Source organism: Rana temporaria, chromosome 13 (assembly GCF_905171775.1).
Source record: "Rana temporaria chromosome 13, aRanTem1.1, whole genome shotgun sequence".
Classification (NCBI taxonomy): Eukaryota; Metazoa; Chordata; class Amphibia; order Anura; family Ranidae; genus Rana; species Rana temporaria.
This window is the reverse complement of record NC_053501.1, coordinates 52,357,742-52,378,116: the sequence shown is the minus strand read 5'-3', so window position 1 is coordinate 52,378,116 and position 20,375 is coordinate 52,357,742. Positions and strand designations below refer to the sequence as shown.

Sequence of the window (20,375 nt, the reverse complement as noted above, 5' to 3'; positions counted from 1 at the left end):
TGTATGTGACTGTCTCCGTACTTAAAATAAAGTTTTCCTTCTTTACTTGGAAACTACAATAGAAAAACATGTCGGCCTCCTGTCGCAATTAGCTGTGTTAATATATGTGCTCTCACACCTCCTCCCATCCATAGCTGAGTGATGACCATAGAAGAATAGAATTAAGGAGGTGTCCTTATGTACTGGGGACTATAATTTTGAAAGAGGCGTGGCGAGGAACATTTATTTACATCTTACTCTTCCTTACAGTCTGAAGTTGCATCTTTTACTGGGAGTGACATGTGGATGAATGCTTTTTAATACATCTGACTCCAATGTGATAAACCATACTCTCACCGGACTGGGATGGCTCGAAGACAATCTGCTGTCTCCTACCAGGCAAGTCTCATTTACTTTGTTACATTTTTGGTTGGAGACCTTTAGTAAAGTCACAATTTCCTGCAAAATAAGTCTTTACAAACTTATGAACAGCCTGAAACAATTGGGCAGCTTGGACTTCCAAAATGCACAGGGTGGCATAAAAACAAACCTCATCAGTAATAGGAACTATCATTTTGGCCAAGTTTTGTTTCATTTATTTTTCTAAGTTTATGTTATGAGCAATAGGAGTCATCTAAAGTCAGCCGGTTCACACAGGGGCAACCCGACTTACAGGGCGACTTTGCAAGGCAACTTCAGCACGACTTGGAGCAACTTACAACGTGACTTAAAGTTGCCTCCAGGACAGGCGACTTTGGCTGTGGCCAATCACAGAATAATCAGCTCTGTGGGACGGAGGGGTTTGCCTGAGTGAACTATTTTCTCTTCCTGTAAAGTTGCTTCAGTTAGGATGGAGATCCGACTTTGTAGGCAACTTCCATTGAAATCAATGGGTACAAATCGGATAGAAGTCGCCTTGAAGTAGTACAGGAACCTTTTCTGAAGTTGGAGCGACTTCAGTAGTGTACAATAAGACGGCTTTTCATTCACTTCTCATGTCGAGCGACTTGGGGCGACACAAGTCGGATCCCAAGTCGCTGTAGTGAGAAACGGCACTAAAGCAATAGTTGTGTCCTTTTAGGGGTCTATTTATACATGTTTTCATTTAAAGTTGCCCCATGATTCACATCTTTTCCAATCTAATCCAATTACAAAAATGTGTGAATCCTGGGTGACAGTTGTATTTCTCTTGTGTGAAAAAAAATATAAACTGACCTCTATGTGTCGATCACTGAAAGATCTGACGGAGCAGTTGAGGTAGAGTGGGAGAAGGGTATGAGTCTCTGCTATTTCTCACTCAATGTATAAAATTCAGCTTGAGCTATTTAACTATATACACAGACTTTTTTTAACAAATATTTTTGTAGTCCTAAATATAATATATAAAGTAAATGTGTAACAAAAAACAATCTAAAGGTTCCCTTAAAACCATATTTTACATTATTATTTTTATTATTATTATTAAGGTACTTATATTGCGCTGTCAATTTACGCATCGCTTTACATATAAATTGTACATTCACATTGGTCCCTACCCTCAAGGAGCTTACAATCTAAGGTCCCTAACTCACATTCATATACTAGGGCCAATTTTAGACAGAAGACAATTAACCTATCATGTCTTTGGAGTAATACAACTTTTATGTAACTGTTTTCAAAACCACCTTACCTGCAAAAGCTTTCTCATACATGACTTGATAGGGGAATTATCATTTTCCAGCCACTGGAAAATTACACTGTCTAAAAATTGCAAGCCAAGCTGGCTGAACTCTAATGCCGCGTACACACGATCAGTCCATCCGATGAGAACGGACCAATGGAACGTTTTCATCGGTTAACCGATGAAACTGACTGATGGTCTGTCGCGCCTACACACCATCGGTTAAAAAAAAAAACATTCGGGTCAGAACGCGGTGACATAAAACACAACGACGTGCTGAAAAAAATGAAGTTCAATGCTTCCAAGCATGCGTCGACTTGATTCTGAGCATGCGTGGATTTTTAACCGATGGTTGTGCCTACTAACGATCGTTTTTTTCCCATCGGTTAGGAATCCATTGGTTAATTTTATAACAAGTTGGCTTTTTTTTAAACGATGGTTAAATAACCTATGGGGCCGACACACGATCGGTTTTGACCGATGAAAATGGTCCATCAGACCGGTGTCCTCTGGTTAACCTATCGTGTGTATGAGGCCTTACTGCATCCAGACCACCTTGGAGAGAGACTTTTTTTTTAATACAGTTTGCGAGCACAATTCGTTCCAGAAACATGCTTGTAATCCAAAGCACTTGTATATCAAAGCATTTTTTTACAGGGTATAAAAGAGAAGAGAGGCACCTCTAAGTGTAGCAATAAGTTGCTAAATGTTGGACCTTCATTATTGTAACCATATTGCTACACTTAGAGGCTCCTCTCTTCTTTTTTATACCCAGCTGTGACATAAAAATACTCTTATATCAAAACATCGCTTGTATTTCAAGGCAAAATTTATTAAAACATGTTGCTTGTCTTGCAAAACGCTCTCAAACCAAGTTACTCTCAAACCAAGGTTTTACTGTACTTTTTTATTTCAAAAGTCTGCATTTACAATAGTTAACAATATCAGATTTTATCATCAAATCTTTTGTTTCTTGGAGACATACCTTGGTCATAACATTTTAAGTCTCCTTCCAGTTGAGCTTATCTTTTATGGAAATGCCTGCAGTTATGTGTTCAAAATGTGCCATTTGTAAATATTACTCAACTTAGGTTGGATGTCAGTGATTTGATTCTGACTAGTTGCATAGGAACAGGGTCCTTGGAGGTCTATAGTCCAACTAGGAGGCTGCTTTATTGATAAGTTTTAGTGCAATGGTACAATTAATTAGTTTTTTGTATAGACTATTTAATATACACTGTATTGTCAAAAGTATTGGGATGCCTACCTTTACACGCATATGTATTTTAATGGCATCCCAGTTTTAGTCCCTAGGGTTCAATATTGAGTTGGCCCACCCTTTGCAGCTATAACAGCTTCAACTCTTCTGGAAAAACTGTCCACAAGGTTTAGGAGTGTCTATGGGAGTATTTGACCATTCTTCCAGATGCGCATTTGTAAGGTCAGGCACTGATGTTGGACAAAAAGGCATGGCTCGCAATCGCCTCAAAAATTCTCTGTGCTGCAGCTCAGTTTCAGGAAAATATAACATGCCTGCTCCCCATTCACACCTGAGACCTTGTAACACTAATGAGTCACATGACATCGGGGAGGGAAAATGGCTAATTGGGCCCAATTTGGACATTTTTGCTTAGGGGTGTACTCACTTTTGTTGCCAGCGGTTTAGACATTAATGGCTGTGTTATTTTGAGGAGAAAGCAAATTTACACTGTTATACAAGCTGTACACTCACTACTTTACATTGTAGAAAAGTGTAATTTCTTCAGTGTTGTCACATGAAAAGATATAATAAAATATTTACAAAAATTTGAGGGGTGTACTCACTTTTGTGAGATACTGTATGTGCTGAAATATTTTATTAAAATGTATGCTTGAATTGATAAAGTCACAATAAAAAAATCAGTACAAAAAGAATGTTTTACAACAATCCTCTCTAACCTTAGTAGGTTTTGATTGATTGCTGCTTAGAATTTAAAACATGTTGTATAATATTCTATTCTAAATGAATAATAATCATCTTTAATTAACATGCTTGGCCTTTGTTTATGATACTTAATATCATGCTGATTAAAGTGACAGGGTATTCCACGTGTGGAAAGCAGCCAGTAAAGGAATTTGTATAGTCAGCAGACTCAAGTGAGAGTGAGTTTCCACATATTTGTATAATACTCCTGAGGATCTCTTTGATTCTTGTACAAGTGCACATAATTCTACTAACTTTAGGCACTTAGGCCCAGATTCTCGTATCTCGGCGTAAAACTATGCGGGCATAACGTATCTCGTTTACGTTACGCCGCCGCAAGTTTTACGGGCAAGTGCTTGATTCACAAAGCACTTGCCTGTAAAGTTGCGGCGGCGTAGCGTAAATCCTCCGGCGCAAGCCCGCCTAATTCAAATGTTTCGGGTAGGGGGCGTGGATCATTTAAATTAGGCGCGTTCCCGCGCCGAACGTACTGCGCATGCGCGTCCCTAAAATTTCCCGACGTGCATTGCGCTAAATGACGTTGCAAGGACGTCATTAGTTTCGACGTTAACGTAAATGGCATCCAGCGCCATTCACGGACGACTTACACAAACAACGTAAATTTTCAAATTTCGACGTGGGAACGACGGCCATACTTAACATTGACTGCGCCTCATATACCCATGGGCAACTTTATGCGTCGCAAATCTTACATAAACGTCGTAACTTCACTGCGTCGGTCGGGCGTACGTTCGGGAATTCGCGTATTTTGCTAATTTGCATACTCTATCAGGAAAACGACGTCGGCGACACCTAGTGGCAAAAAAAAAATTGCGTTTAAGATCCGACAGCGTAAGAGCCTTACGCCTGTCGGATCTAATGGTTATCTATGCGTAACTGATTCTAAGAATCAGTCGCATAGATACGACGGCCCAGATTAGGACTTACGACGGCGCACATGGCGTTGCGCCGTCTTAAGCCCTTTCAGAATCTGGACCAGAGGATCCCACACACTATCCAGTTCTTTCTTTGTTGCTATCAAGGGAGGACTAGGCTGAAAAACAAGAGGGTATTTCTTTCCCACTTGACAGTGCTTAGAAGATATGTTGGGATAGTGGCCCCTAGAGGAGACACTTTACTATTCAGACTTCAATGAGAATACCATCAACAGTTAGTGAGAGCTACTTCCGTGTTCAGAGCTGTGATTACAGTGTCTGGCAGTGTTCATTTTGGCAGCAAATGTCGATTTAGTCTTAGGACTAAAATGGCATTTTAGTTTTAGTCCCATTTTAGTCTTCTGCGATTATTTTAGTTTTAGTCATATTTAGTCGACTAAATCTCCAGTAGATTTTAGTGAACTAAAATGTCCCACGTTTTAGTCGACTAAAATCTCCAGTACATTTTAGTCTACTAAAACTGATTTTAGTCGTCTAAAATCTAATGGGTGTAATTAAATTGTAATGCATTAGTTAACATTTCTCTACAATTTCCAAACTCATATACTGCTGGAGTGTAGAATTGAATAGGTTATTATTTATGGTATTTAGGTATGAACATTTTGAAGTCAAATTTCAATTTAGTTTTAGTCTTAGGCCCGGATTCAGAAAGGACTTACGCCGACGTATCTTCTGATACGCCGCGTAAGTCCACGGATGCGCCGTCGTATCTATGCGCCTTATTCAGCAAACAAGATACGCCTGAATTTTGGCTTCATACGACCGGCGTAAGTCTCCTATGCCGTCGTATCTTGGGCGCATATTTACGCTGGCCGCAAGGGGCGCTTCCATTGATTTACGCGTTGAATATGTAAATGACCTAGATACGCCAATTCACGAACGTACTTGCGCCTGTCCCTGTAATCTACGCCATTTACGTAAGGCGTACGTCCGGCGTAAAGTTATTCCACCTAAAGCAGGGTAAGTTATGTTAGGGTATGGACGACGGAACAGCGACAGAACAGCTGTCGTATTATACGTCGTTTACGTAAGTCGTACGTGAATGGGGCTGGGCGTAGGTTACGTTCACATCGTAGGCATTGAGCCGTCGTATCTTAGGGAGTATATGCAACCTGATTCTGAGCATGCGCGCGCATGCGCCGTTCGTTCGGCCATTCATTTGCATGGGGTCACGGTTCATTTACATCCCTCCTTCAACCTACTTTGAATTAGGCGGGCTTACACCGGCCAATTTACGTTACGCCGGCGCAAGTTTGGGAGCGAGTGCTTTGTGAATACTGCTCTTGCCTCTCAGAGTTACGTCGGCGTAGTGCATATGAGATGCGCTACGCCGGCAAAAAGATGCGCCGATCTACGTGAATCTGGGCCTTAGTCTTTTGACTAAAATGGCATTTTAGTTTTAGTCCCATTTTAGTCTTTTGACTAAAATGCCATTTTATTTTCAGTCGTATTTTAGTCATCTCAATTGTTTTAGTTTGAGTCGTATTTTAGTCGACTAAAATAGTATTCATTTAGTTGACTAAAATGTTTTAGTTGTTTTAGTCGACTAAATTAACTCTGGTGTCTGGCAGAGGGAGGTTTTACAGTATCAACTTCTTCTGCAACTCTGAACTGTCATGTGATCTGAAAATGGAATGTCCAAAGAAACCCAATGCTGGAAGATGTTAATCTCTACCATTCATGAGAGCAGGGCTGGACTGGGACAAAAATTTGGCCCTGGACTTCATCCAGTCCGGCCCACTGACAGGTTTCTCTAATGTGGGCAGCCAGACAAACCCGCCCCCCCCGGTTGGCCAACCCTAATGGCCCCCCAAGCCCCCCTCCCCCTTCACTAGCCATTAGCCATTCTACCTTATTACATGATGCTGCGGGGAGGGAGAAGAGGTGAACGCTGCGGGGAGGTAGAGGAGGTGAACGCTGCGGGGAGGGAGAGGAGGTGAGCTCTGCGGGGAGGGGGAGGAGGTGAATGCTGGGGAGAGGGAAAGGAGGTGAAAGCTGCGGGGAGGGAGAGGAGGTGAACCCTACGGGGAGGGAGAGATGGTGAACCCTGCGGGGAGGGAGAGGAGGTGAACCCTGCGGGGAGGGAGAGGAGGTGAACGCTGCAGGGAGGGAGAGGAGGTGAGCGCTGCAGGGAGGGAGAGGAGGTGAGCGCTGCAGGGAGGGAGAGGAGGTGAACACTGCAGGGAGGGAGAGATGGTGAACGCTGCGGGGAGGGAGAGGAGGTGAACACTGCGGGGAGGGAGAGATGGTGAATGCTGCGGGGAGGGAGAGGAGGTGAACCCTGCGGGGGGGGAGAGGAGGTGAACCCTGCGGGGAGGGAGAGGAGGTGAACCCTGCGGGGAGGTAGAGGAGGTGAACCCTGCGGGGAGGGAGAGGAGGCGAACGCTGTGGGGAGGGAGAGGAGGCGAATGCTGCGGGGAGGGAGAGGAGGTGAACCCTGCGGGGAGGGAGAGGAGGTGAACCCTGCGGGGAGGGAGAGGAGGTGAACGCTGTGGGGAGGGAGAGGAGGCGAATGCTGCGGGGAGGGAGAGGAGGCGAATGCTGCGGGGAGGGGGAGACAGAGGAGCGGAGGGGCGGCGGTCCGCTGTCACTGAAGCCGGCCCACTGAGCCATCGGCCCACCGGGAAACTCCCTGTAGTCCAGATGGCCAGTCCATCCCTGCATGAGAGGGCTACTTGGCTGTAAAAAAAAATGCCCCTCAGACATAAGGCTAGAGCCCACGAGGCTTGCCTAGCCCCGATTCACATTTCCAGGCATAAACAGTAAGCAATGAGGAAGGAAGCAGGGTTCACGGTTCAGCAATAGGGGGGAGCATAGCCCCCAACTGTCCCTGATTTGGAACAAAGTCCCTCTGTCCCTCATTCCTCATTTGTCCCTCATTTTGGTCTGATCTTACATAGTTAGGCCTCATACACACGACCGGGTTTCTCAACAAAAACTAGCATGAAAACTGCTTCTTGCCGAGATTCCCATTCGTGTGTACGAGGCATTCAGGTTTCTCGTCTGGAAATCTGGCCAGAATCTCGACGAGAAAAAAAGAGAACCTGCTCTCTTATTTCTCATCGAGATTCTTGTCGGCCTGTTTCCCAACGAGAAACCGGAGAGTGTGTATACTTACCTGTCGCCGTGGAAACCCGTGCATGCTCGAAATGACTTTGACGGTAGCTTCCACGGCATAGGTAGGGTGAAGCAAGATGGCGGCGACGGCATCGAATGTGACGAGCGCATGCTCGTCGTACACGATGAGGTCACCGCGTTCTTTCCTTTCAAGAGAACCGCGGTTCTTTTGAAATGAAAGTCAGTACACTCCGGCGGCAAGTGTTTCTTGCCAAGAATCTCGTCAGGGAAAACGACGGGGTTTTCCTGACAAGATTCTCGGACGTGTGTACGAGGCCTAAGTCAGGTTGAAAAAAGACACAAGTCCATCCAGTTCAACCATAAAAAAATTAAAAATAATATCGTACAATCCAATTTACCCAACTCTATACCCACAGTTGATCCAGAGGAAGGCAAAAAAAAAAAAAAAAACCCCAGCAGAGCATGATCCAATTTGCTACAGCAGGGACAAAAAATCCTTCCTGATCCCCCGAGAGGCAATTGGATTTTCCCTGGATCAACTTTACCTATAAATGTTAGTACCCAGTTATATTATGTACATTTAGGAAAGTTTCCAGACCTTTCTTAAAGCAATCTACTGAGCTGGCCAGAACCACCTCTGGAGGGAGTCTGTTCCACATTTTCACAGCTCTTACTGTGAAGAAACCTTTCCGTATTTGGAGATGAAATCTTTTTTCCTCTAGATGTAAACAGTGCCCCCTTGTCTTTTGTGTTGACCGTAAAGTGAATAACTCAACACCAAGTTCACTATATGGACCCCTTATATATTTGTAACATGTTAATTACAAATATTAAGTTAAGCGAGAATAAATTCAGTTCCTCTAATCTTTCTTCATAGCTGAGCTCCTCCATGCCTCTTATTTAGTTTGCTTGCCCTTCTCTGCACTTTCTCCAGCTCCTGATATCCTTTTTGAGAACTGGTGCCCAAAACTCAACTGCATATTCCAGATGAGGTCTTACTAACGATTTGAACAGGGGCAAAATCTATATAGTTGTATATAAAATGCACTATTTATCTTTCAAAAAGTGTTCCCCAGTGCTAAACCTTTTATCCAATCTCTAAATTTCTGCATTTGTACATTTCAAAAGCCAGTATAAAGGGTAGTGGTAAAAAAAAAAAAAAAAAAGCACTAATCATTTTTTGTATAATTCTCAATTAAGGGGGTGTGGCAGGGGGTGTGTCCTATGTCTACATACTTTTTCTAATAGGTGTCCCTCGTTCCCATCTCATAATGTTGGGAGGTATGGGGGAGAGAAGTGGAGGTACCAGGAAAGCAGAGAGAGCAGGAAAGAGGGGGAAGGAAAAAAGGTGTGGAAATAAGAGGAGCCTCGGAATGCCACAATGGGCCTAGTTTCCCTATTTCAAGCTCCAGTATAGGGGTAAAAATCAAAAGGTGCATCGCCCTGTGGTTGGGCTGGGAGTGATCTATCCACGGGGGTCCAGATTTTTTTAAATCCGTCATGCTTGTCTTCCAATAATTCACCCATTTCATCAGCAAAACTTATCCTTTTGTAAACTAAGGGCCAGATTCACAGAAGAGATACAACGGTGTATCTCCTGATACGCCGTCGTATCTCTGAGAGTATCTATGCGACTGATTCATAGAATCAGTTACGCATAGATAGCCCTAAGATCGGACAGGTGTAATTGACTTACACCATCGGATCTTAGGATGCAATACTTCGGCCGCCGCTGGGTGGAGTTTGCGTCGTTTTCCAGCGTCGGGTATGCAAATGAGCTTTTACGGCGATCCACGAAGGTTTTCGCGTTCGTTACGTCGTCGCTAGTCGTTTTTTCCCGTCGCAAAGTTAAGCCTGCTTTAACATGGCTTAACTTTAGACGAGCCATGTTAAAGTATGGCCGTTGTTCCCGTCTCGAATTTCAATTTTTTTTTTTATTTTGCGTAAGACGTCCGGGAATACGAAAGTACGTTACGCACGTTGCCGTTCAAAAAAATGACGTCACTTCGTGCAAAGCACGGCGGGAATGTCAAAACGGAGCATGCGCAGTACGTCCGGCGCGGGAGCGCGCCTAATTTAAATGGCACACGCCCCATTTGAATTAGGCGGGCTTGCGCCGGACGCCTTTACGTTACACCGCCGTAAGTTTACACGCAAGTGCTTGGTGAATCAGGCACTTGCGCTGAAAACTAGACCATACGTTACGCCGCCGCAAGTATATGTGAATCTGGCCCTAAAACTTTAGTCTTTGTATGTATTAATTTTTGTTCTAAAACTAAACTAAAGCATTGATGATCACTAGAACCCACATTTTCCGTCACCTGTACATCAGACTCAGACATTCAATCCCCATTTGTCAGTACCAGGTTTAGATCCTCTCCCCTGGTTGGGCTTTTTTCTTTAGAGAAACCTCTTTCAATGCCTCCAACATTTCTCTGCTGGTACTTGTAAGCACAGTTTTAAAACTCCAGTTAAATGAGAAGTAAAGGGCTGAAAACAAAAACATTTATACTCAGTTAGGTGAAGATAGCATCAATCCGATGCAGCATCTGTCCCCCACCGGATCTGCACTGAGAACTGAGCAATCAAAGATTGCTCACTCAGTTCTCCCCTCTGCTCTGTGCAGAGCATGGTGACTGTCAGTCCCTGGCTCTCTGTTCGGCCCCTCCAGTGCTCACTGGAGCACTGGGCTATGGAGGGGGTGGGAGCGGCTGGCTCAGTCTCCCAGTGGCTCACTGAGAGGCTGAGCTAGCTGCTGGTCCAGGCTGCTGGGTGGATCCCGACTTTAGGTCATGATTGATCCAGCACTTGGAACGGCTGAGTGACGTCAGCTGACAGCAGGCTAAAGTTTGCTGTCGGCTGAAAAGGGGTCACGGGAGTGTGGGCCTAACTGCACTTCTGTGATCCATAGGGGAAGTAGGGCCAAATTAGCTTTGGCCATAGTTCTTCTTCACTGTTCGGCATGGTGAAGTCACTCATCATTAAAACCTCACCCTTCATTGTCATTTGCGGTATATTGTAATTTAACAGGTTATAATAACCCTCAGACTGTCCTGGGGGCCTGTATACTACACTAATTCTAAGGGTAGATCCCTCTCTGGTTTGTAGAAAGACCAAGGTGTTTCAAGTAGGTAATTTTTATTTATTTATTTTTATTAATGTTGGTTTCTTTGCTATTTTTGACATAAATGGTAACTCTACTTCCCCTCTTTCCTACTCTGTCTATTCTATATAGCGTGTACCCTGATTTAATTATTTCCCAGTCAATCCATGAACCATGTCTCTGTAATTGTGAAATGAAATTATGTTGATATATTGTGTATACAATTACATTCATTATAGAATTATAATAGGTATTGCAACTAAAAATGACATTTCAACATCATAATATAGAACTCTGTTGAATAAATATACTTTTTTTATAAGCTCCAATTAATATGTAGGATATCCTGTTAACTATTAAGGAGTTCACCACCTACAGCTATAAGGTGGAGTGGCTTAGTACGGGAAAGTATTGCTCCATTGCATTGAAAAACCAACATACTTCTTGTAAGACTGGTTTGATAACCCATTAAGATCATCCTCCCATCACATGTTTCTTGTGAATCGCATGTCACAAAATGTTGAGGTTGTTTCATGCATAAAGTAATTACTACTTGCCAGTTGCATATATTTTATATAGAAAATATGCCAATCTTTAAGTTGTGTCTGTTATGCAAAGTTTACATTTTATATCTAGATGAGTGTAGTTACCCTCTATGATGTTAAAAGAAAAAACAAAATGAAAAAACAGCACAAACTACTTGAAGGGTATGCAATAAAAAGAGTTTACCAACATTGACTGGAAGCCCATACCTACTATTTGCCAGACTATTAAAGAGGAAGTAAACCCTCTCAAAAACAAAAAACACTCTGCAAGAAAAAGGCATAATGAACTAGTATGCATAGCATACTAGCTCATTATGAATTACTTACCTGAGATCGAAGCCCCTGCAGTGACCCTTGCTCACCTCCTCCGTCGCCGCCATGATACCTGGAGTGACTTCCAGGTATTGCTGCTCCGGCGCTGTGACTGGCCGGAGCAGCAATGACGTCTCTCCCGCCCATGAGCGGGAGTCGGCAGTGACGGCATGATCGCCTTCACTAGTGGCACACTCAGTGTGCCTGCGCCGTTGTCTAAGGCGCGCATGCGCTGTAGACATCGATGCAGGCTTTTCTGCAAATATCTCCTAAACCGTGTAGGTTCAGGAGATATTTCTTGTACTTACAGGTAAGCCTTAATCTTAAAACTTCCCATAAGACTATGTATCAACATGTATAAATATATAAGTGGTCCATATAGTGTTGAGTTCTTCACTTTAAGGTCATCACAGAGGATAAGGGGGCACTCTTTACCTCTAAAGGAAAAGAGATTTCATCTCCAAATATGGAAAGGTTTCTTCACAGTCAGGCCTCGTACACACGACCGAGTTTCTCGGCAAAAACCAGCAAGAAACTTGCTGGGAGATATTTTTTTGCCGAGGAAACCGGTCGTGTGTACATTTTCGTCTAGGAAACTGTCGAGAAACTCGACGAGCCAAAAAGAGAGCATGTTCTCTATTTCCTTGACGGAAATGGAGAAAATTGGCTTGTCGAGTTCCTCGATAGCCTAACAAGGAACTCGACGAGGAAAACTATGTGTCTTCTTGGTCTTCTCTATCAACACTTTTGTTTCTCACTACTGTGTTGAACCAGCTGCCTTTCATTTTGGTTTACAAGTTCTGTCGGTTGACAGTGTTAAATACATTTTTGGTTCTTTGCTCAACATTTTGCCCACCCAGGTGTGTATGGCCAGTTATTTCCCACACGTTGCTGCCATGGAGTCTGTCAGGAAAACTGAAAATTTCCTATCAAATACTTTCCTGATAGACTCCATGGCAGCAGGATTTCCCTCCCAAATGTCTGGAGTAGACTAGTTACGGAACAGGGATAGCAGCCTAGAGCAAAGATTTATGAGTGAGGTGTCCTATAGCGTAGTTACGGAGGCAGGCTAACCCAAGCGTTGCTGCCATGGAGTCTATCAGGAAAAGAAAATTACGGGAAGTATTTGATAGGAAATTTTCATTTTTTTTGTTAAAAAGATGGACTTGTTTCTTTTTTCAATCTGACGCACTATGTGTGTCTTAACATATTTTATGCTTGACGTGATTGTAGCCGTATTAGTGAAATTGTGACAGAGAAAATTGAGTACTGTCCGTGATACTTTTTTTATTTGCACCAACATACAATTTTTCATGTCCCCTTCTTCAAGGTCCAAGCAGTACTCAAGTACAGTACTCGAGTACTGCTTGGACCTTGAAGAAGGGACAATACCCCGAAAGCTTGTCCTGAAAAATTGTATTTTAGTGCAAATAAAAAAAATATCACGGACAGTACTCAACATATTTTATACTAATTCTAGCCACGTTTGTGTAGACATTGAAAAGCTCCGAGACTGCTGCTTGGTGCCATCTTCATGAGATGTCAGCAGACTTAAGCTGGCCATAGATTGATCAAAATTTGACTGTCAAATGAGAATGTTGCAAAACTTTTGTCGATCAGCAGCCAGTTGGCTACACCCACTGATCAGTGTATTCTGACAGCAGAGAGTCAGGCCTCGTACACACGACCGAGTTTCTCGGCAAAAAACAGCAAGAAACTTGCTGGGAGATATTTTTTTGCCGAGGAAACCGGTCGTGTGTACATTTTCGTCGAGGAAACTGTCGAGAAACTCGACGAGCCAAAAAGCCAAAAAGATGTTCTCTATTTCCTTGACGGGAATGAAGAAAATTGGCTTGTCGAGTTTCGACAGCCTAACAAGGAACTCGACGAGGAAAACGATGTGTTTCGCCCGTCAAGTTCCTCGGTCGTGTGTACGAGGCTTTAGAATACAATGTCCCAGTGGGTAGGATTTCTATTTAGTCGTTTACCTAAAGTTGACAGTGTTAACAATTAATAAACATAAAATAAAATTATAATGTGTTTTGGCCCTTATTACTGTGTTAAGTGTCAGGCCCTACATTCCTTGCCCAGTACCCTGTTTCTTACAGAATATATGTCTCACAATAATAATAATAATAAATAATATAATATAATATAAATCAAATATTTCGTATTAAATTAAAAAAAAATTTGCTTAGTGGTGCAATTTTTGGGCCACATCTAACATGCCATCTTTTCACAGGAGGAGAGTGCGCTCAGCCAATTAACTGTTAAAATCATAAAAGCATCAAACATCCCATGGGCAGACTGGAGTAAGTATACTATATTCTACTTTTAAAACATACAGAGAAGTAGTATCCCTAAATTCTTCCACGAGCCTATGACTTTCAGAGGCATGGGGGAGAAAGGGCCACATAAACAGCAAGTGAATGGAATATAAAATAAAATGTAAATAGATGTATTGTTTTCTAGGGTAATATTAACACTTTGGATCTTACTACTGCATTATTTGTTCCTTTTATTGTGCATTTAATTGCAACATATTGTTTATTGCTGTCAGTCATTGCAGGTGGGGCCATAGTGTTTTCTACAACCAAGTTGTAATTTAGTTTTATTGGCTGCTAAATGCAAACAGACTTAGCTTTTGTGACTCTGTAACAAATACAGCTGCAATATATCTATAAATTATTAGACTTGTACTCTGTTGACTGTGGATAGGCTTTATTTATTAGAAATCCCCTTTTCAGGTTTTTTGAAATGTTGCCAGTTCTTTTAAGATAAGTATATATTTTATGTGAGACACATTAGGTCAGGTATGGCTCAGATGAGTTTGCCATGCCATGCCTACTTAATTCCAGAAAAAGTTATGGCACTTTAAATGTAAATTATGCATTTTATCATATTTAATCCCAGATAAGGTGGCCATAAAACATTTCCTAAAGCATTTAGCCAGTTTGCCTGCACTAGGGTGTCTACACAGTTCATGTGCAGGCAGCCCCAAGCAGTTTAGTGACATTAAACTCAACTCAACTGCATTAAGGATCAATCCAGTTTAAAGTCACAGGGCCAAATTCTGAAAGGACTTGCGACGGCGCAGCTCCATGTACGCCGTCGTAAGTCCTAATCCGACCCGTCGTATCTATGCGCCTGATTCTTAGAATCAGTTACGCATAGATATCCATTAGATCCGACAGGCGTAAGTCTCTTATGCCGTTGGAACTTAACTGCATTTTTTTGTTGACCGTTAGGTGGCGCTTCCGTCGAATTCCGCGTAGAGTATGCAAATTAGCTAGATACGCGAATTCCCGAACGTACGCGCGGCTGACGCAGTAAAGTTACAACGTTTACGTTAGGCTTTTCCCGGCATATAGTTACCCCTGCTATATAAGGCATAAGTGCGGCGTACCAATGTTAAGTATGGCCATCGTTCCCGCGTCGAAATTTGAAAAAGTTACGTAGTTTGCATAAGTCGTCCGTGAATGGGGCTGGACGTCATTTACGTTCACGTCGAAACCAATGACGTCCTTGCGGCGTCCTTTGGAGCAATGCACACTGGGAAATTCCACGGACGGCGCATGCGCCGTTCCGCAAAAACGTCAATCACGTCGGGTCACAGTAGTTTTACATAAAACACGCCCCCCTGATCCAAATTTGAATTAGGCGGGCTTACGCCGGCCGATTTACGCTACGCCGCCGCAACTTACGGAGCAAGTGCTTTGAGAATACAGCACTTGCCCGTCTAAGTTGCGGAGGCGTAACGTAAATCGGATACGTTACGCCCGGGCAAAGATACGCCGCTGACTGAGAATCTGGCCCATAATGTAGTTATATGCGGAGTGTGGAGGGTTGACTCTGGTTTCTCTTAAATCTTGGATATTCCAGTTTCTGTTCCTGTCCATCTGGGAGTTTTGGGTGTTATCTCCCACTTTCATATTCCAGCATCATTTCCACAAAATAAATATAAAGAGGATAAAATAAATAATAAAGTCTAACCAGTAGAGAATAAACCTCTCTTTAATAGCTGCATTATGTGTTCAGACCCAGTAAATCAAGTGCAGAAGTCTCACAAATATATGGTCCTAAAGATACACTATATTGTCAAAAGTATTGGGACACCTGCCTGCACATGAACTTTAATGGCATCCCAGTCTTAGTCTGTAGGGTTCTATATTGAATTAGCCCACACTTTGCAGCTTCAACTCTTCTGGGAAGGCTGTCCACAAGGTTTAGGAGTGTGTCTATTCTTCCAGAAGTGCATTTGTGTGGTCAGGCACTGATGTTGGCTCGCAGTCTCCACTCTGTCTGTACATAGTCTGTATGTACTTACACTGCTGTCTTGTTGTTTACAGCGAGCAATGCTGACTGTTACGTGTGTTTGTGGCTCCCAACTGCCACTAATAGTGTGCCAAACACCAGCACCATATCAAACAACAGTTGTCCTGTCTGGAATGAAACATTTGAGTTCACCATCAGCAATAAAGTCAAGGTAAGTTAAATATACAGTAATTCACTGTAGGCCTTTACCTGAAAGTATGTAAAGAAATGCCCTTATACCAATCCGATTTATCTATTCATACTGTGGTAAAAGTCTAAAAAAAAATCTGACTGGTCACCACAGTCGGCAAAATCTTTCCCCTCTCTTTCCACAATACCTTTATGCCGCGTACACATGATCGGTTCGTCTGATGAAAACGGTCTGATGGACCGTTTTCATCAGACGAACCGATCGTGTGTGGGCTCCATTGTTTTTTTATACATCGGTGAAAAAACTAGGAACTTTTTTTACACTTATCTGATGGTTAACAAAACGATAGAAAAAAAGTGATCGTCTGTGGGCACGTCCATCGGTTAAAAATCCATGCATGCTCAGAATCAAGTCGACGCATGCTCGGAAGGATTGAACTTCATTTTTCTCAGCACGTCGTAGTGTTTTTCGTCACCGCGTTCTGACACGATAGTTTCTTTAACCAATGGTGTGTAGGCAAGACTGATGAAAGTCAGCTTCATCGGATATCTGATGAAAAAATCCATCAGACCGTTTTCATCGGATGAACCGATCGTGTGTACAGGGCATAAGGCTTCCACTTATTTATATTAATTATATAATCATGATTATTGTATTCAAGAAATAGTTTTGTAAAAGCCTTTTGTTATAATTTATTGATCTTTATATACTGAGATTTATATTTACAGAACGTGATACATTTGACGCTTCATGATGAGGATGCGATCACCAAGAATGATCTGTTATCTGTTGTCGCTTATGATGTGGGGAATGTCAACCCTGGAGAAACTAAGACAAAGTCTTTTTGTTTGGACCCTACCGTAAGTCGCAAACACATCTCAAACACATGCGTTTATGTCACATTTTTACCTATCCCTAAGTGATCTCCCTTAAGCTGAAAAGGGAGCTGATGGGGTTGTAAAATACATGCCCTGGCAAGGCTTATATCCCTTGTCACATTCAGCAGGCAGTACCACCCACAGAACTTGAACCATTCAACTGATGCTTGTGGTTGTGGGGCAGTGGTGCCGACTTTTAGCGATTAAAACAAACTTTCAAAAGCCCTCTGAAAAGCGATCAACCCGTCAGAGGACTAATGGTAATGCAAACTAGCCCTCAGAGCCACACAGGGACCCTTAGTTAAAGGAAAACGTTTTTTTTGCTGAAATGACTGTTTACAGGGTATAGAGACATAATAGTTAACTGATTCCTTTTAAAAATGATTAAAAATCAATCATATAATGTACCTGTAGTTTCAGTTTCGTTTATGCATCTAGTTTCATGTTTCTGTGAAGTACAGAGACACAGAGCCAATAGAGGGCAGTGATGGTTTGTAAAACGAAAGTGATTGGTTCTGAGGGGTTTTAGACACACAGTAATTACACCTCCTTGATTAGTGCCACAGAGAGAAAGCTCCCATGACTTTTTTCATCAGGAAACAGACTGTTCAGAACAGAGAAGGATTACAGCAACATCAGAGCAAAAACGAACAGTGAGCACATGAAAACAGGACTGCAGTAAGGTAAAGGAAGCTATTTAGCTTAAATTTTTCCCTTAGTGACCCTTAAAATGCATCGTCAAGAGCCCCCATCCTCCCAGCTCCCCTCCCACCTTCATGCCACTGCCAAATCAGTCCTCCTCAAACTGAGACCACCACTGCAGGGACATTTTTTGCTTCCAGTGATGCCAAATGTGCAGGGACATTTTTCCTTCTAGTGACACCACCGACGCAGGGACATTTTTCCTTTCAGTGATGCCAAATTTGCAGGGACATTTTTCCTTCTAGTGACACCACCGACGCAGAAAAATGTTTCCTTTCAGTGATGCCACAGGTGCAGGGACATTTTTCCTTCTAGAAAATCATGTCTAAAGGGATGCAGACCCAACAGCTTTCCTCATTAGAGCCCTGCAGGCACAGCAGCTTTCCTCATTAGAGCCCTGCAGGCACAGCAGCTGATTGATAATCATTAAGACACACCCATACAAATTCACTCATCACATGGACACAGAGTAACAAACAGCTATTCCTTCAGAAAAACAAAATGTAGGAATCTGCAGCAAAGTTTGAAATTCATAAATTGTTTTGCTAACCTCAGGTTGTCAAACTGTGAAAATGTTCCAATTTTAATATCTTTGGATTATGGTACAGAATTTTGTCACGTTGCTTTGAACTGTATTAACTTGCAATAATATCAACAGAGTCTCAAGTTATTTTTGAGTTGTATAAATAATTAAAGTATCCATAGACAGTTTCAGTGAAGGGTGATTGGTGATCACTAACATACTTAAATATTCTCTTACCCTTCAGGGAGAACAGACGTTGGAAGTAGAATTCACTGTAAAGGAAATGTAAGTAAATGTTTAATTTATTTTACAGTTCTGTATATTATAATACAAAAAAATATTAAATTAAACAAAAGATTATTTTTATTTTTTCAGACCACATAGTCATGAGAAAATTGTGACAAATGGAGTTCTTGTGGTAAGTATAAGCAATAAATGCCAGTGGTTTAGCAGATTTTCAGCCCCTGAGTGGCTTTTTCTACCTTACCATGCAAAAGAACAGCAAAGGCACGTTCATCTTGGAAGCAATTTTGAGGTGGCAGGGGCAGAATATAATGTCATTCATCTAAGTCTACTGTGTATAGTTAGATCCTATGCATGTGTCCTTGTTTTTTGGGATGAGTATGTAGCATCCTTGGTAACCACGGTTTGCAGGAAAGAAAAATCACTTCATTCCCCTATCAACACAGTTAGTGTTGATGGGGATATCTCTCCCGCGGAGCCATTGTGTTCTCCCGGTGGGGTCGACTCTCTATAATAGCCGCTAACAATAATCGCATGCTAAATCCGACAGGCTGGTTGTATCCAAGTTGATCGATGGATCAACTTGGGTACATTCAGCCTGCCTATACATGGTTTGAATCTTGGCTGGTACCTGCTGAACTGGCCAAGTGTCAGGTCACCTGTGGCCAGGTGACAAGTGCACCCCGTTGGGTTCAGGGATGCACCACAGGGTAGTGAACCCTATAGCCGACTGCTGCTATCAGAGAGGAAGTGCAAACTTAAGATCCCCCAGGGTGCGGAGTCTAAGACCCAGCTTTGTGTTCACCAGAGCCTCTAGTGGTGAGGATGGCCATCAGCGCAGCTGGATCCAGGTTGCGACCCCTGGGATCCCCTAGGTCACGCTCCGCAGGGAGAGAGGGGAAGCAGCAAGTAGGGCAAGCGGTAGTAATGGGTAACCCGAGGTCAGGGCAACAGGCAGACAAGGGTAACCGAGGGACAGGCAAAAGGTCAGGGTCACAGGCAAACAGGAGAAGTCAGGGACGAGCCAAAAACGTTACACAGGAAGGTAATCGTAGCACACTGCAGACAGGAACTTAAGCTAACACGGTTGAACAGCACTGCAGACCTGTAGTGCAACAATTAATATAGACTTTCTGGGATGGCCTGGGTGGGGCCATACAGGAAGGAGAGGTGATAAAAAGGCAACCAGAACAGAGTCAGGCCTCTAATGAACAGATGGAGACAGGTAATCTGCCAGACTTTATTGCATATCCATGACACCGAGGTTTGAATCGTCTACAGATGGCTTGTGTCAAATATGTGAAGACTTTTGTATGTAAAATGAATATTTGCTGCAATGTTTTTTGTTTGTTTGTTTTTATGTTGCAGTGCAGAGAGATGTCCTGTCTTGAAATATCTGTCGACAAGCAGAGGATTCCAGAGAATTTACTTGGTGGGTTGTCATAAATTTCAGGGCTTTTTTTTCAGTGGGAACGTGATGGTTCTCCAGCACCGAATTAATGTATTGGCATGGGGTGCTGGAGGGTCCATTGATGCTGGCTTTGGGGGGGATCTGTTGTTGTTGTTGGGGGTGTGGTGTTGGTCAGAAGGGGGGGGGGGGGAACAACTGTTGCAGAGGGTAGGGTTTTTTTGTTACTGGCTGCTGGAGGATGTATTATTGCAGGCAGGGGGCAAATCATTGTTGAGAGGGGTCTATTTTTGCTGGGGATGGGGGTATTTTGGTGCTGGGGAGGGGGTCTAATATTAACTACTGGATTCTGTACAGGGAAAAAAACACACGGATGACATTCTCAGATTTAGGGAAAAAATGTAAATACTGGCATGTATAAGAAAATTAGCATTTGGGGTTTTCAGCTTTAGGAAATGTAAATATTGAGATTGACAGAAAAACTGTGGGCCAGATTCACAGAGATTTCAGATAAGCAGCGGCGGCGTAACGTAATCCATTTACGTTACACCGCCGCAAGT

General features: G+C 42.8%; 1 protein-coding gene across 2 annotated transcripts in view; it reads left to right on the top strand.

Annotated features, from left to right (window-relative positions):
• The first annotated feature begins 232 nt into the window (after positions 1-232).
• The window catches only part of LOC120921142 (cytosolic phospholipase A2 delta-like), a 90,004-nt gene continuing 69,861 nt past the window's right edge, over positions 233-20,375 (top strand). For both annotated transcript variants that reach the window (XM_040333827.1, XM_040333826.1), the window contains exons 1-7: positions 233-378; positions 13,839-13,908; positions 15,946-16,082; positions 16,790-16,921; positions 18,409-18,449; positions 18,540-18,582; positions 19,776-19,839. In XM_040333827.1, coding sequence (XP_040189761.1) covers positions 346-378; positions 13,839-13,908; positions 15,946-16,082; positions 16,790-16,921; positions 18,409-18,449; positions 18,540-18,582; positions 19,776-19,839 — 520 coding nt within the window. In that variant the 5' untranslated portion in view covers positions 233-345. The remainder of the gene's footprint in view (positions 379-13,838; positions 13,909-15,945; positions 16,083-16,789; positions 16,922-18,408; positions 18,450-18,539; positions 18,583-19,775; positions 19,840-20,375) is intronic.